Here is a 14,272-nt window from a genome sequence, read left to right on the forward strand (position 1 = left end):
GAGACAGAGTACCAAGGTCTTCAGGTATCAGAAATACAGCACTGGATTGAGGCAGTGGTTTCTGGGACGTTGGGCCACAGAGAGGGCAGTGCAGGGGGTCAGAGAAGAGGGGCCACAGGAAAGGCAGAGGTGGTGCTACACAGACACGCAGGGAAGTTTAGGGGTTTGCCCTTACTGTGCAGCACCCCGAAGGTCAGTGCACGTTTTAGAACAACGTTACCTTACAAAGCTGCGTCGCCGCACCTTGCAAGAGTTGCTTTTGCTCGTGAATCAAAGCCGTGAAAGGTTCTTAATATTTGCTTGTATTTCACTTTGTCAGGAAAAAAGGGAGGAGGGAAAAGAAAGAGGGGGGATGCCCAAATTACGTAATGCCTGCGTGGGCAGAAGAGTGCGATTGTGTGAGACAAAGGAGACCGCTTGGCAATAATGACTAATCGTCCCATGGTTAAGGCACCTGCTTTCAAATGAACTCGCTTCTCTTCTGTAATGAATGAGATGGCATTTCCTGAGTTCCTGCTTCCGTAGATTTCTGTTGCCTGCTCCAGAGCCCATTGCTCTGAACACCAGAAGCAGAGCAGGAAGGAGGGAGGAATTTATCAGTTCAAGAGGTGTGATGGCCTCTTGCTTTGCAAACTTATTGTATCCCCAGGTAGAAGTGCAGCTCTTCACGAAGGGATGGGAGAGAGGAGTCTGTTCGGGAGGGTTTGCCCGCACGCTGACGCTCCCTGTGCGCTCACAGAGCTGTCTGGGTCTCTGAGTGGAACATGCTTCCAAACATCTCCTAAAGGGCACACAACGCATGCTGGGTTAGGGCTGATGCCATGGCACAAAGCCAGCAACGCAGCTCAGCAGTCATTCAGTCACAAAGAGAAACGCCACCAGAAACTCCAACCCTTCCCAGCCCTCCTCCACAAGGGAAAGCTGGCGGTGGGGGGGTTGCTCTGCTTCCAGCTGCGCATGGGTAGCCTGGGGAAGGTCAGCACTGGAACGTATCTCCTCCCGGGGACCTGGGTTCAGTGGGTGCAGATCACTTCAGCATTGACAAAGTCTGGCTTGAAAAACTTGACCGGTGACCCTTCTTTTGGGCTTGGGCTAAACCTGGTTCTCCAAGTTCACCCCAGTGCGTGGAGAACACAGGCCCGACTGTGAACCTGAGCTATGTGGCCCAGAATGGATTAAAGGATTCCCCTGTGAGGTAACCTAGCTGCTCCTTCATCCAGGTGCTTGCCAGAGCTCCTCATGACAGGGATTTTAAATTATTTTTGCAACTAACTTTTCAAAGTGCTACTGTTGCTAGCGGTTTGCCTGGCAATGGCACAGGGAACTTCCCATCTAATCAATCCCAACCACCATTTCTGATTTTCACCTTATGTCCACAGCTGAAGAAGTGGCCCCTGGCACAAGAACTAACCTCCTCCAAGTTCTTGAACTCCGCACTGCTTTCATCCACAGACTCATCATAGATGGAGAGCGCTGTCTGATTCGGCCCCTGTGCAGGAAAGAATCAAATCCACAAATTAGCAGAGTGCAGGGTTGAAAGGAATGAAAAAAATGACTAAACCAGGCTTAAAACATCACACATGCTCAAAGAGAAATGCCCAGGAAGAAGGGGCACAGAAGGAAACCTGTTTCAATTGTTTATCTCCTCTGACTGAGCTGGCGTTTACATATCTCTGCCGAGATACGAGATACCTTAACTTATTCTCATGAGATAACTGGCTACCGCTGCCCTGGTTCCAACTCCAATTACCATGCAATAAACCAACCCATATTTGGGGAAATAGCCTATCTGACCCTGTGTTGTCAGCATGTGCCACATTCCTGCCTCAGCCTTTTCTCCTCCCACCAAGGGAAGCATTCATGGATGCTGGGGCTATTCAAGGACAGGGGCATGTGCTTTGCCTTCATTTCCAAGGGCCATATTCTGCCTTTGTGTGCAGCTGCGTGTTCCAGCCAACACCAAACTGAGGGCATAGCGCTGGAACAGCTCTTTTGGCTTCTCCAGGATGGGATGATATTCATCTCCCAGCTAGGGGTTTGCAGAAGGCATTTACACTTCTGAATTCCCGTTGAAATCAATTCAATCAGCACTTGGCCCATATGTGAGAATTAGGAGAGGAAATATTTTGTTGGATTTAGACCTTTACCACTTGAGATAAATAAGAAACTTTCTCAGGTGTAGTATTGAGTTGTTATTCTTCTTTTGTGCTGACGCAGTGTGTAAACCTGATAGTACAGTACTGTGAGCTGGAGAAAGACTGTGGAGCGTATTTACCTCTTCTAAGATGGGCGGGTGGACAACTTCTTTGATATTTGCCAGCGCAAACAAAACAGCATCATGGATCGTCAAGAAGATGTGACTTCGGTCCAGGCCTCCTTCCTCAAAGACTCCACCTGCGCTAATGTCATTGTACACCTGGGCTGAAGAAAGGAAAAGCACATGAACAAGAAGGAAACCAAAGAAGGAAGCCTTTGAAAGTGCACATGGCTAACAGTGGTCCCCTGAGCTAAAGCAAAGCTGGGATGCATAGGGAAGAAGTGGGTTTGCTGCAGAAATGAGAGTGTAGGGATCTATTTTTCCACATGCTAAATGCGGAGATGTTCCAGTCATATCACTTCCCAAATGAAAGGACCTATTTCACACACAGAGAACAGTGTTTCTCTTTCCTTTCTTCTGTTCTCTTCTTTCATCTGTTCTGGTTTGGTCTAACAAAAGGCTGACAGCTCATACAGTTTGCATAAAGAACACAAAAAGATCTCCTGTCTGTCAGGAGCACATAAACGGGGGAAGATCACATGGAAATGTGTTCTTCGTGGGTTCTTACCATGCACGTTTGCCAAGAACACTTTAATCCCAATCTTCTGATAACTGGAACACAACTAGAAGGGATGAGAGTGGAGAGAGAGGATTAATAACACTGCTGCTCCAGTTTTGTGTTTAGACATAAAGTCTTTTATCCAGGGCTTTACATGTGTCCTGGGGATGCTGAAGGAGAAAGCCACACAAACCTTCTATTGAGGAGAGTAAGCATCTTTGTCTGAGCTGCCCAAAACAGTAGAAGGTACCTGGGTGATATATTGCTTGGCTATGTTTGTAGTACAGAACTAACCTTGCCCAGTGCTTTTGTGCCCATGAGGTCAACAAAACACACTCCACTCATGTCCAGGATGATGGTGTGACAGCTGACATAGGGCGGTGCTGTCATCACAGGGTCAACATCTGCTGTAGGCATGACACTGAAAGTGCTTCCTTGCAGAGTAGTGGTGCTGCCCAACTCACTGGAGGTGTGCATTTGCTCAGCACCATTGGCAGGTGGACGGAAGGTGACGTAGGAGATGCTGGCACCATTAGCAGTCGTCTGGTTGTTATTGGTATCTGTTGGAGAGGTGCTTTCAAAGTCTTTCTGGAGCTCTTGCAAAGACAAGGTCTACAGCAAAGCAGAAATGCACAGTCAGGGCAGGGCACAACTATCAGCACAAGCTGAGATCCTGACAAGTGAATGCACCTAATGTATTCAGTGGCATGAAGTGTTTTAATCTGGACTAACTCCAGCCTGGTGCTAGACTGAATGTCCCTTGGGGTTGGAGTACATTAGGTTAATTTTAAATTATTCCTGTTCACATGCTTCAAGACTGCTCAGCAATGCAAAACAAGCGAAGCTGGGATGACTGGGAAATGTGCTTCAAAAGGGCACTTTTGAAATGCTGACATAGGTGCATCCTTAGAGAAAGAGAACAAGCCCAGTTTCTAACAAATTGTTCACCGTGTTTCCATTCTAGCCATCTCTACGACTTTCTTGCTCCCAGCCATTTCCAGTTCTCCTGCATCTTAAGGTTTTGGCTATTGGGAGGAATGGAGACGTGGGTGGGAAGGAAAGAAGGCAAGAGGTGGTAAATGTGGCTGGGAAGAGAGTGCAGAAAATCCTATGTCAAGAGGAGCTGTTTGATGGGGACTTGGGGTCTTATTCATCAACACAGGAACCCAAACTGAGTTACCTTGTTCTGCCTCAATAAGAACTTCGGTAGCTTTGTTGGTGGTTGTGCCATCCCCTTCTCCTGCCGTTTCACATATTTCTTCCTGGCTAAGTACACTTTACCAGGATCCACCCCGGTCTGTGGAAGAGAGAGAGTTTTCACTGAAAAAGTCTGTTCAGCCCCATAGTCATGGGCTGCTATTTCTTTCTTCCCATTTCCCAGCCTATGGCACGTGGCACAGGAGGACAGCACCAGCTGTACACGAGTGAGGTGATCCTGATGGCAACCAAACATCATCATCTTCAGTAACTCAGGGTACCTGCACATGCGGGGAGGAGAGACTTGCAGTAGCAGGATGACTCTGCTTTGGCAGAGCTTGGAGAGGAACCTGCCAGGGTTCAGGCATAAACTCTAAAATCAGGACTACGAACAGTCCTGAAGATGAGGGAGAAAAGGATGGAAGAGTAGAGGATGGATGTGACTGTCTTTCCTGATCATCCTAGGCTTAATTATCTCCACGTAGCCATACAGGAGAGAGCAAGGGCCATTTGGGATTGGCTGTAAGCAGAAATTTGTTAGGGCATTGCTCACCTTGGCTATAATCTTCTCGCGGAATATCTCTGAGTTGGCAAAATACAGTGGCGAGCAGTAGGTCACAATTTTAATCCCATTAAGTTCATGTACCTGCAACAGAGACAAGAGCTCAAACCAGGCCTGACGGGGTGCGCGTGGGGTGCGGGGTGGCCAGGAGTTTGGGCAGCAGATAACTGGGAAGGTCAAACTGAACAGCAGCTCTCCTGCTACCCCTGAAACAGGCAGCAACCAACCTCTCTGAGGCAGAAACACGGACTTGAGTTCCCTGATCACATTGGGTACCAGTGGCAAAGAACAACATTTTCTCTGAGGATGCTTTAGCTTCTGCTTACCTTGTTGTAGGCTTTAGGATTCTTGTAGATGTCAGTGGAAGTTACTTGGCCCAGGGCAGAGCCGTTACGGCTAGGAGAAAAGAGGTGACCAAATTAGAGTAAATGTTGCAGGGGAAGAAAACTGCTTTGCTTCACATTCCATACCAGGATTTGAAAATTTGCTTTATGAAAATACTTAGATTTCATCCCTGCAGAGTCTACAGGGCAAAAAAGTGTCAGCAGTTTGAGATCCCAGACTGGGAAATATTAATAAAGGGCTTTGATGGATTAAAAATGGTGTGAAAACTTCACGCCAGTCTCTGCACATATACGGGGCTCATTCTTTTTATGAGCAGGATTTTCTGCTGGGAACTATGCAGGTAGCTTTTCGTGCTGAAGTAAATACCTTCAGACTTCCCCCTGCCTTGGGATGTGCACATCGCTAACCGTGCGCAGGAGTGGGAATGCAGGCAGTAAATTAGCGCCTGCCATTCCTGTTTGCACATTCCAGGGGCTGGGGAGGACACCTGCACTCCCCCAGGCTCCTGCCGCACGTTCCTTCGAAACATGGGCCAGAGGTCGGTTATAAAAATAATCTGTCGTTTATCCTGCAACTGGGAGATTTTCTTTCTCTTTTGGTTTTTGTAGCTACACCGGTACTTACAACTGGGTATGGAAAACCACGACCAGCACGGAAAATCCCACGCCCACAGCGACTCCGTAGGGAAGGCTCAGGAAGAAAGCGGACAGGAAGCTCACCAGCCAGACCAGCTGCAGAAAGAGAAGAGCATGGCAGGTCGTTTTACCCTACCACGGGCTGGAGCACAGTGATGGATGGAAAATGGCTCTGTGCTGATATTCTGGACCCAAAGAACTACACAGCTGAGGATCAAAAGACCAAGGCCTGAATTCTGCAGCTAGTCTAATTACACAGTTTATTGCATGCTTTTGTGTGAAACATCACTGCTGGGAAGCTTGCCAGAAGCCCCAGTTTTTCAGCCTCAGAAGCAGCCAGTGCGTTTCTTCACAGCTGCATGGACACCCGCACCACTCATTCAGTTCAAAAAGCATCAGCCTATCTAGTCAAGAACAGGCTCCTGCAGATCAGACCATCTGCTGCTCAGTAACTGCTCCCAGCCCCAAGAAAGCTCCTGCTGTCCATCAGAGCATTTCAGAAGGAATGAGCATCTATCTGAAAACTGTCTGAGCACCTGCTATAAATGACCTGAACACAGAGCAGGTTTGATGACAAAGTATGACAGAGCATACCAAAACCTGCTCCACCTCTCAGCTCAGAGCTCTGTCATTTGTCATTTTTATATATTAGGACTAGAGTATCTCCCTCCACATGAAATTAGTCCTGCTTAAACATATAAACCTGCCCTCTGAGAATCATTATCAGGTTATAATAATCCCATTCTCAAGACTGATAAAACCTATCTTTGACCTTGGACAAATCAGGGTAACTTTGATGACTTCAGCATCTTAATTTATATGCATGGTGCTTATAAATGGCAAGTAAGGGCTTCCCTCCATCCCGACTTCACACTGGGCTCTCTCTGTGGAGCGATCCCTGCAGTTAGCACTGAAATACAACCAGACTTGAGGTAACGAACACCGATGGTCTGACATCACCCAGAAATGGTGTTCCCCTTTTGGGACAGGACACTGAATCTAGTTCAAATTCCAGGGAGATTAAGGTCAAGGGAAATGCAGTTCACTCCATTGGCATCTGCCCGGTCCCCACGCTCTCTGCACCTGTAGGCTGTGTGTGGTTGCTGGTTTTTGACAGCTCTTCACCTCCGCTGCGGTGACCGCGTCTGGCAGAGACACCAGCGAGGCGTTCCCCAGGGAGCACCGTGCATCTCCGCTCAGGTATCTGCCCAGACGTTGGGCTGGGGGCTGAGGGGCCCGCGGGGCCGGTCTGTGCTCCCTTCTGCGAGCTCTGATAACGGGCAGTGACTTCACCTGCCCTCACATGAACTGCCAGAGCCGACCCAGACCTTCCGTCCTACCCACCAGCCACCAGCAGAACCCATTCAGAGATGTGCTTAAATTGCCATAAACGGTTCCCGACAGAGAATTGCATCTTCCCATCAGCGACTTTCTGTCTCTGATGGTTCTCCCCGGCACAACCACGTCAGCTCAGAGCTCGCACACCCCTGGTCCGATCAGTCTGCCAGGATCAATCCTGAGCGTGGACCAGTTGCTTTGCAGCGCATGCCCTGTGCTAGAGTGTGCCCTCGCGTCATGATCACACCCTGTGAGATCTCTGCCTGGACGGCTAACCCATCTCTTCTCCAGCCCCTGTTTGAACAGTATTTTGGGAAAGCTCTTGATGACTCAGGTCAGCCCCTTTGGACTCCTGATTTCTCTGATAAGGCAGTTTGTCGGGACCTGACAGGATATTGGCTCGGTGTCCACACACACCACTCAGCCGTGGGAGTCCTGTTCAAACACTGTCTTTTTATGTCAGACATTTCCAAATTCCGTTCTCACTCCCCCGCACCCCCTGCCTGGGTTTATACATCAACCAGTGCCTGGAGTCCTTATCGCTGTGAAGGGCTCTCCTCACCCTGGAGGGCTATTGTGTGAGTTTTTAAGTCATGACTCCTAGATATTGAGCAGGGCCGGTTTGGCTAGTTCTGGGCAAACAGGCTCCCGCAGTTGATTGGCATTTAAACAGAGCAGGTAATAGTTCAGGCCTCTCTGATATGTGCGCTAAGCATCAGAGTGCTCAGCTGGGCAGGACAGGCTCTGCCGCTGCTCGGTCCCTCCTTGGCGAGGGGTTGGAAGCACGACCACACCGAGAGAGCGAAACCCACCTTCCGCAGGGGACTCACACCGCCCTCCCGCCCCCAAAAGCCCGCCGGGCGGCTAGCCCTCGCCCTGCCTCTGCCTCGCGCAGCCGCGGGCTGAGCTGCCAGCCTCGGCGGGCAGATGCCTCCCGCCCGTCCCCAGGCACTCACGCAGTCCAGCTTGCTCTTCTTCCACAGGTAGAAGGGATCAGCCAGTTGCTTGAGGGAGTTTTTCAGGTTCACTGCGATGAGGGCTCCCAGGACAGACTGCAGAGGAGAGGGGACGGTATCAGCTAGGATGTGGATGTGCAGTGTGGATGCGCCGCGTTTTGCAGCAGGTGCTTCTGCAGTGTCTCCCTTCCTTGGTCCAGTTACCACAAGGGAATGGGAAAGGGTGACGCTCACAAAGATCTCACTCGGATCTGAGCATAACAATTTAGACTATTCTTGCTTCCAGAGACTCAGTGCAGACAGGACCCCAGGCCAGGAACAAACCGTGCTGTGCAGCAGTTTGCATCAGGGGTTTTTGGAGCAAGACCGTGCCTTCGCTTGGCTGTGTGGAGTATGTGACGCAGTGGCCTCGCTCTTTGCACAGATGTTTGTGTTACCTTTGGAAGAGGTTCGAGGTAGATCCCCAGAGCCAGCATGGTCACCATAACCACCAAGGCCACGAAAAAACTTGCTACCTGTGAAAAAGAAAGAAATAACCTCAGCAAACATCAGGGTCTTTCTAACCCCCCTCTGGGTCTTTCCTCTCCTGCTGCTTCAGCCAACGGGACAACTGGTCCCTGCAGTATTTTATGTGAGCAGACAATTGCCCCTGAGAAATAGGCTAGGGTTTTGCAGATCTCACAGATAACCCTGAACTTCCCTCACGTGGTAGCTCTGCTCAATCGGGGGAGCCAGACTGGGAATGCAGATTTACAGCCCCACATGACCGATCCAAAGAACCTTCCAGGGAACAAAATGGGGCTGGGGAGGGAGGAAATTCTGCTTTAACAGCAGCAGTGTGAAGCACTCATATATGGAGCTTCTCCAGACCTGCAGCAGCGATGTCAGGCTGGCTGCAGGCAGCAGCTACAGGGGTTTGTGGTCAAGTAGGGTCACGTAGGGAAGAGAGGAGGAGGAGGTACTAACTTGTGATTTCGCTCCTGCCCCATCGACGGCGAGAGTGACGGAGAGAGCACAGCAGATCACGTGGATTTTGAAGAAGGATCCAAAGAAGTTGCTGCAGCCCAGGGCCAGCATTTCCTGCGGAGATGGGGGAACGTGGTCATCAGAAAGGACAGCTGCCCGCCCTGCCCTGCCAACGCCTCTGAGCAGCCAGGCAGGAGAGCAGGTGCCCGAGTCAGGGGTTTGTGTGGCCAGGGAAGGGACCTGGGTTCCCTGCAGTGTGTCCCAGACCCTTTCCTTCCAGTAAGAGCTGGGATGGGCTCTGGTATAGCAGGGAAACCTGGAAGCACAATTCCACATAAACACATTGTCATCTGTTGACACACGAAGGGCAGGGCTTCGCGTGGTATGTGTGGCTGTTATTGAAAGCTGCCACGGTGCCAGTGATGACAAAAGAGGATTATTTAATGTCCTGCCTCTCACAGTATCTAGGTGACACACCAGGAATCCAGGTCTTTCTCTGCTCAATGAGAAGTACATGTGCCTCGTTGTGCTCCAGCAACCTGCAAAAATGCCGTCTGTGCCAGCACTCGGGGCTGAAGCCTCAGGTCTGGAGGGAGAGCGAAGCAGAGAGCTCAACCTAAGGCTTTCTTCCCTTTTGCAGGCTCTCTCCAGCCCATGGAGATGGATCTGCTATGTCCTTTCAACCCCTACATGGCAAGCTGCCACGTGAGCCTGCATGCATGGGAGCAGCACGTCTGTTTTAAGCAGAGCCCGTTTGAAAGCTTCCCATTCATGCAGCGAGGTTTTCCTTTCACGCCTGAGAGCAAGGGGAACGGTCCTTGACTGTGTCCTTCCAGACCAAGCATTACCTGGTTGGGGTCCACGTCGTAGCCATGCTTGGCTGCCAGCGTTCTCCCCATGGCTAAGTTGATCACGTAGCTCACGATGGCGAGCGAGAAAGCTGTGCTGATCATGTCTTTCCACTTGTTCACCAGGGGCAGGGTTGGTGCTGGGAACCTGCACTCAGAGCGGAGGCGAGAAGCAGTTGTGACACTAGTATCTGGAGGCCAGTGAAGTGGGTGAGGAGCTTGTGTGTTCAGGAATGACATAATCCATGTCTACACTGGACAGCGTGAGTGGATGGTGGCAGTTGTGTAATAGGGTGCAGCAGTGCTGCCTGACAGTCCTGGAAGGGGACTGTCACACAGCAGGGAAGAGTAAGGTGTTTTCCAGGCTGCAGGAGGAGGAGGAAGAAGGAAAATCATCTGGAAGTTGAGTCAGACCTGCACATGCACTTACCCCATGCTGATCTTCCCAACTACTGGCATGCCGTACTTCTCGGGCATGTTAAAGCTGCCAGAGATTGCAGTCGCAACTATTACCTGAAAGTACAGAGAATAAAAAAGCAGTAAGCAGAAAGAGCATGAGTTCTCTCAGAAGCGCTAAGCTTGCTGTGCTCCTGGGGCTGACAGTAGAAAATTAGCACCAAATTCAGGCTAGGAAAGGAGAGGACCTCCCCAGCAGGAGTTACGTTCCTCATCCTCAGCATCCCCAGGACGCAGGTACAGTCTAACAGGGACAAGGTATCCTCCATGAGGATGGCCCAATTTCTGACCCCAAGCCACGTGGGGGGTCACGTCATATTCACTGTGTAGATGCTCTACATGGTGGGCCCTCTGCGAGCAGAAGTGGGTGTCCCAGGGCTGTAAGGTGAGGGGAGGAACTGTCTCCTGGAGGGTCCGAGGGACAGCTCCTCGTCACTTACGATGATGATCTCCATGGGGATGGGCATCCGGATCTTTTTCATGTACTTTAGGTTGAGCTCTTTGACAATGATCAGGAGCACAGCACTGACCAAGGCATAGACCAGGGAGGCCAAGTTGGTTTTGGGCAGAGCTTTACAAATATCAATGAATGTCTAAAGGGGAGAGAAGAAGAGAAGGTGTCATGGCGAGCCAGAGACTCTGGGCAACGTGGACAGCGCCATGGAGAACACTTGTTACCATAATCCACTGCAAACACCCTGAGATGTGACGAGTGTGGGAGAAGTGCTAGAAACCCCGCTGCTGAGACCAGCCCTGGGTCTGTGCTGCCTGGTTAAATGCAGTTAGCTGCATCAGTGGAGGATGCATCCATGGAAGATGCAGGAAAGCCCAGGAATGGGTAAACCTGCTCATAGGAAAAGGTTCTATTGCTAATAATTGTGCAAGATTCCTGCTGTAAACAGGAACACAGTTCATATTCTCCCCAAATCCTAGACCCATTTCATTATTTCTGATTAGAAACTAGCAGACGAGGGCTCGGATAATACTGTATAGGAAATACAATGGCAGCAGCATAGGTGTGCTGGGCTGGGCGTGGTGCAGACAGCCGTATGCCCCCTCCCTTCACCCTGTCCTTCTCTCTGAGCCCCCCGTCCCCTTGCATGGGTGGCAGTGATGCCTGCGGTGTGGTGGTCACTGGGGGAGGAGGTGCAGGGAAGGCCCCTGTCCAGAGCACCCACTTACATAGACGATAGCTAAGGGCCCGGTGTAAGATGGGACTGTCAAGCCGAAGACGTACTTGAGCACGGAGATGAGGATCTGCAACCCTGCTGCTGTCATGAAGCCCCTGATGAAAGACTCTGAGAGGTAGATAGCAACAAAGCCAAACTGCACGAATCCCAGGCACAGCTAGGGTAGGACAGACAAGGCGTTATTAGAAGCATGCCAGCCTGAAAGGGCAAGGTGCAGAGCCTGAGCGTGCCCGTGTCGGGCAGGCTGCTCCGCCGGGGGAGCGGGCACATCCCTCCCATGCAGCCGCGGCACAGGCAGGGCTGAGCAGACTGTCCCGGAGCGGGGATGGGGAGAGGAGAGCTGCAGCGTGCTGGGGTGTCATCACCAGCTGCGATGCTGCTGCAGGGGCAGCTGGGCAGGGATCCCCCCAAAAAACCTCTGTGCTGAGGCATCATCCACTTAGAAGTGGGGCCTCTTCTAGCGTCTGCTACCACCACCTCTGCTCCAGGGAGAGAGCTCGGCTGACTCCGTGTGGGTCAGCTCTGGCCAGAGGACACAGCACAGGCGGTGCAGCAAGTCCTTACCTGTATGATGGCTGTCAGGCAGGCTAAGGTGGCAGAGATCTCCAGCCTGGCTGCTTCCAAGGCTGTGGTATTCACGCTGGTCTCGTTGGTGGTATGATTCAAGTACTGGAAGTCTGACTCTGGAGCCAGCTCATTGCAGACGTTCCCAACAATAATGCTGATGACTGCAAAAGTACCTACAGCACAACACAGTGATGTCAGTAGTTTTCTCTAGAGAGCGTCCTGTCCTGGAAGGCACTTGGACGGGTTAGGCTGTCCAGACCGAGACACCCAGCCCATCACCGCAGCCAGCCCTGCGGCGGGATGCAGCAGCGGTTCATTGGGGTGAGATCCTGCTGTGCAGCCAGAATCAGGGATCCCGTAAACCCCTGACAAACCAAACGAGCCCGAACATCTCTATTTTGGGACACACTGGGTATTCCCAGCCAGTTGGTGTTTAATTGCCTTGTGCAGACAATTGCTCTGCAGACCCTTACCTGGGACCATCTGATGGATACCGCCAAGGAAGAGGTATGTCACCACGGGGAAGAAGGAGGAGTAGAGCCCGTTGACGGGAGGCAGATTGGCCAGCAGTGCGAAGGCCATCCCTGGAAAACACAAGAGAAATGGGCAGGTCACCCAGGTCTCTGCAGCTGGCGTCAGCCCCCTGCCCTGGTCACACTCACATCAGCTCCAAGAAGATGCCATGGCCAGCACAGACTGCTGCTTTCTGGGCAGGAGAGGCCAAAGAGAGCAGAGCAGGGCTCCATGGAAAAATATAGGGACAACTAGGTAGGAGGTAGAGCTTGGGTTTATACATGTCAGCAGTAAAGGTAGCTAACCCCCACAGACTGGACATGGCTGTCATCTGCAGACCTTTTCCTGAACTGGCAAAGTGCTGTCCCCTCTCGGTGACCCAGAAAGACATTGCGTCTCACCTTGTGGCACTTGAATCGTCCCCGCACTGATCCCACCGAGAACATCGGGCAAAATGTAGTCCTTAATTTTATACTTGGGAAGCCACACAAGTATTGGGAACAGGCTAAAGAGGATGAGTTTGAATCTGGAAGCTGAACATCTAGAGGAGACAAAAAAAAATGCAAATAAGTAAATAAGAAAGGAAGCAAGCGAGCTGGGAAGTGAGCAAGCAAGGAAGCAAGGAAGGATCTTCCTAGGGATGTCTCAACATTTCTCCCACACCAAATCTTGAGCCCAATATTTGGTGCACAGCCCTTTCCTGCGAGTGCAAGGCTCTTGCAGTTAACTAGCCGGACATGCCGTGGAGGATTATTGTGGGGATGTTCCTGACTCAGTGGGAGGTCCCCAATGCTGCCACAGCTGGAAGGAGAACCTGCACAGAGCGAAGGTTTTAGCTCCCCAGTATCTTGAGTCTTTGTTTCTAATACCCTTCAGATGGGGGGTAGGTGAGCTGTAGGGAGGAAGCACAGCTCCGAGATTCATGGGGCGGTTGCACAGAGCCAAAGATGAATTTTTTCAGGTGCTTGGTCAAAAAACCCCAAGTGTGTCTGAAAGAAGAAGATTGCTTCTGGGTTGACACATGCAGCATCTCGCATCTCTGCCTGCTAACATACATGTTCTCTCTTTCCTGTATTACTGCCTTCATTTTTCCAAGAAGCGGAGATAGATTTCCAAGACAGCAATCAGCAGGATTAATCATCTTTCTTTAAGGAAAGCCAGTACTGTTTTTAATCAGAAAGCTGATAAAAGGAAATCCCAGCTGGAAAGCTTAAAGAAATAATCCACGCACTCATACCTACATCACCAATTATACCTTTTTCATTATTAAAAAACTTAGAAAACAGAAGCCCAAATCCCAAATGCACTTAGTGCAAACTGTTCTGCTTATTTGCCTTATAGCGTAACAGCTGAGGCAGTGAAAAGAGTAACCAGTTTCACTTGCTTCAGTACAATTTGTATTTCTCCTGTGCCTTTCATCCATCAAAGCCCTGAAGATCATGGAGAAGGTTTCCCAGCATAAAAATGGGAACTATATCCCCAGGTCCAAATTATACCCCAATTCCAGACCAAATCTGGTTTAGATTTGCCTTGGTTATAGCATTCTACGTTACCTGAAGAGGTTTTTCAATTTTTCCCCAACGGGGTAACTTCTGCTTTTCTTCTCAAACTCTTCGTCGAAGAGGCTGACCGAATATGCAGGACGTTCGACGACATAGCGAGGCCTGGCGTGGTTCATCTCTGGATCATTTAAATTTTTCCCAGAAAAAAAGAAAAAGCAAAGCCAAGAATGTGACTGGAGCTGGCCCCACCTGCAGTATAACAGACCGGACACCTCCAGCGTCTGGGAGCCCTCCCCGAACATCTCCACCCTAAATAGTTTCCCCGTGGCGCAGAGGCAGGTCCTGGGAGTGGCTTCTCCCAGCACCGGGGGCTGCTGCTCC

The 14,272-nt window shown here is 50.7% G+C and overlaps 1 protein-coding gene across 1 annotated transcript; it reads right to left on the reverse strand.

The window, feature by feature from the left end:
* Nucleotides 1-733: 733 nt before the first annotated feature.
* On the reverse strand, nucleotides 734-14,067 carry SLC26A9 (solute carrier family 26 member 9). The gene is made up of 20 exons (XM_075174086.1): nucleotides 13,943-14,067; nucleotides 12,791-12,930; nucleotides 12,350-12,460; nucleotides 11,874-12,049; nucleotides 11,302-11,466; nucleotides 10,560-10,712; nucleotides 10,094-10,176; nucleotides 9,664-9,811; nucleotides 8,816-8,929; nucleotides 8,287-8,364; nucleotides 7,850-7,945; nucleotides 5,545-5,651; nucleotides 4,902-4,971; nucleotides 4,567-4,659; nucleotides 3,997-4,113; nucleotides 3,111-3,428; nucleotides 2,826-2,880; nucleotides 2,276-2,421; nucleotides 1,412-1,489; nucleotides 734-781 (listed from the first exon to the last, which is right to left on the reverse strand). The coding sequence occupies exons 1-20, from the start codon at nucleotides 14,065-14,067 to the stop codon at nucleotides 734-736; spliced, it is 2,421 nt and encodes an 806-aa protein (XP_075030187.1).
* Between the last annotated feature and the right edge of the window lie 205 nt (nucleotides 14,068-14,272).

Source organism: Calonectris borealis, chromosome 26 (genome assembly GCF_964195595.1).
Source record: "Calonectris borealis chromosome 26, bCalBor7.hap1.2, whole genome shotgun sequence".
Lineage (NCBI taxonomy): Eukaryota > Metazoa > Chordata > Aves > Procellariiformes > Procellariidae > Calonectris > Calonectris borealis.

Excerpts from the sequence above, each read along its gene's own strand:
- SLC26A9 (XM_075174086.1), bottom strand. The coding sequence starts at position 14,067 with ATGAACCACGCCAGGCCTCGCTATGTCGTCGAACGTCCTGCATATTCG. Across the intron at positions 5,652-7,849 it reads AGAAGAGCAAGCTGGACTGC|CTGGTCTGGCTGGTGAGCTT; the intron begins GTGAGTGCCTGG and ends CTCTTTCTGCAG. Across the intron at positions 4,972-5,544 it reads GTGGTTTTCCATACCCAGTT|CCGTAACGGCTCTGCCCTGG; the intron begins GTAAGTACCGGT and ends CTTTTCTCCTAG.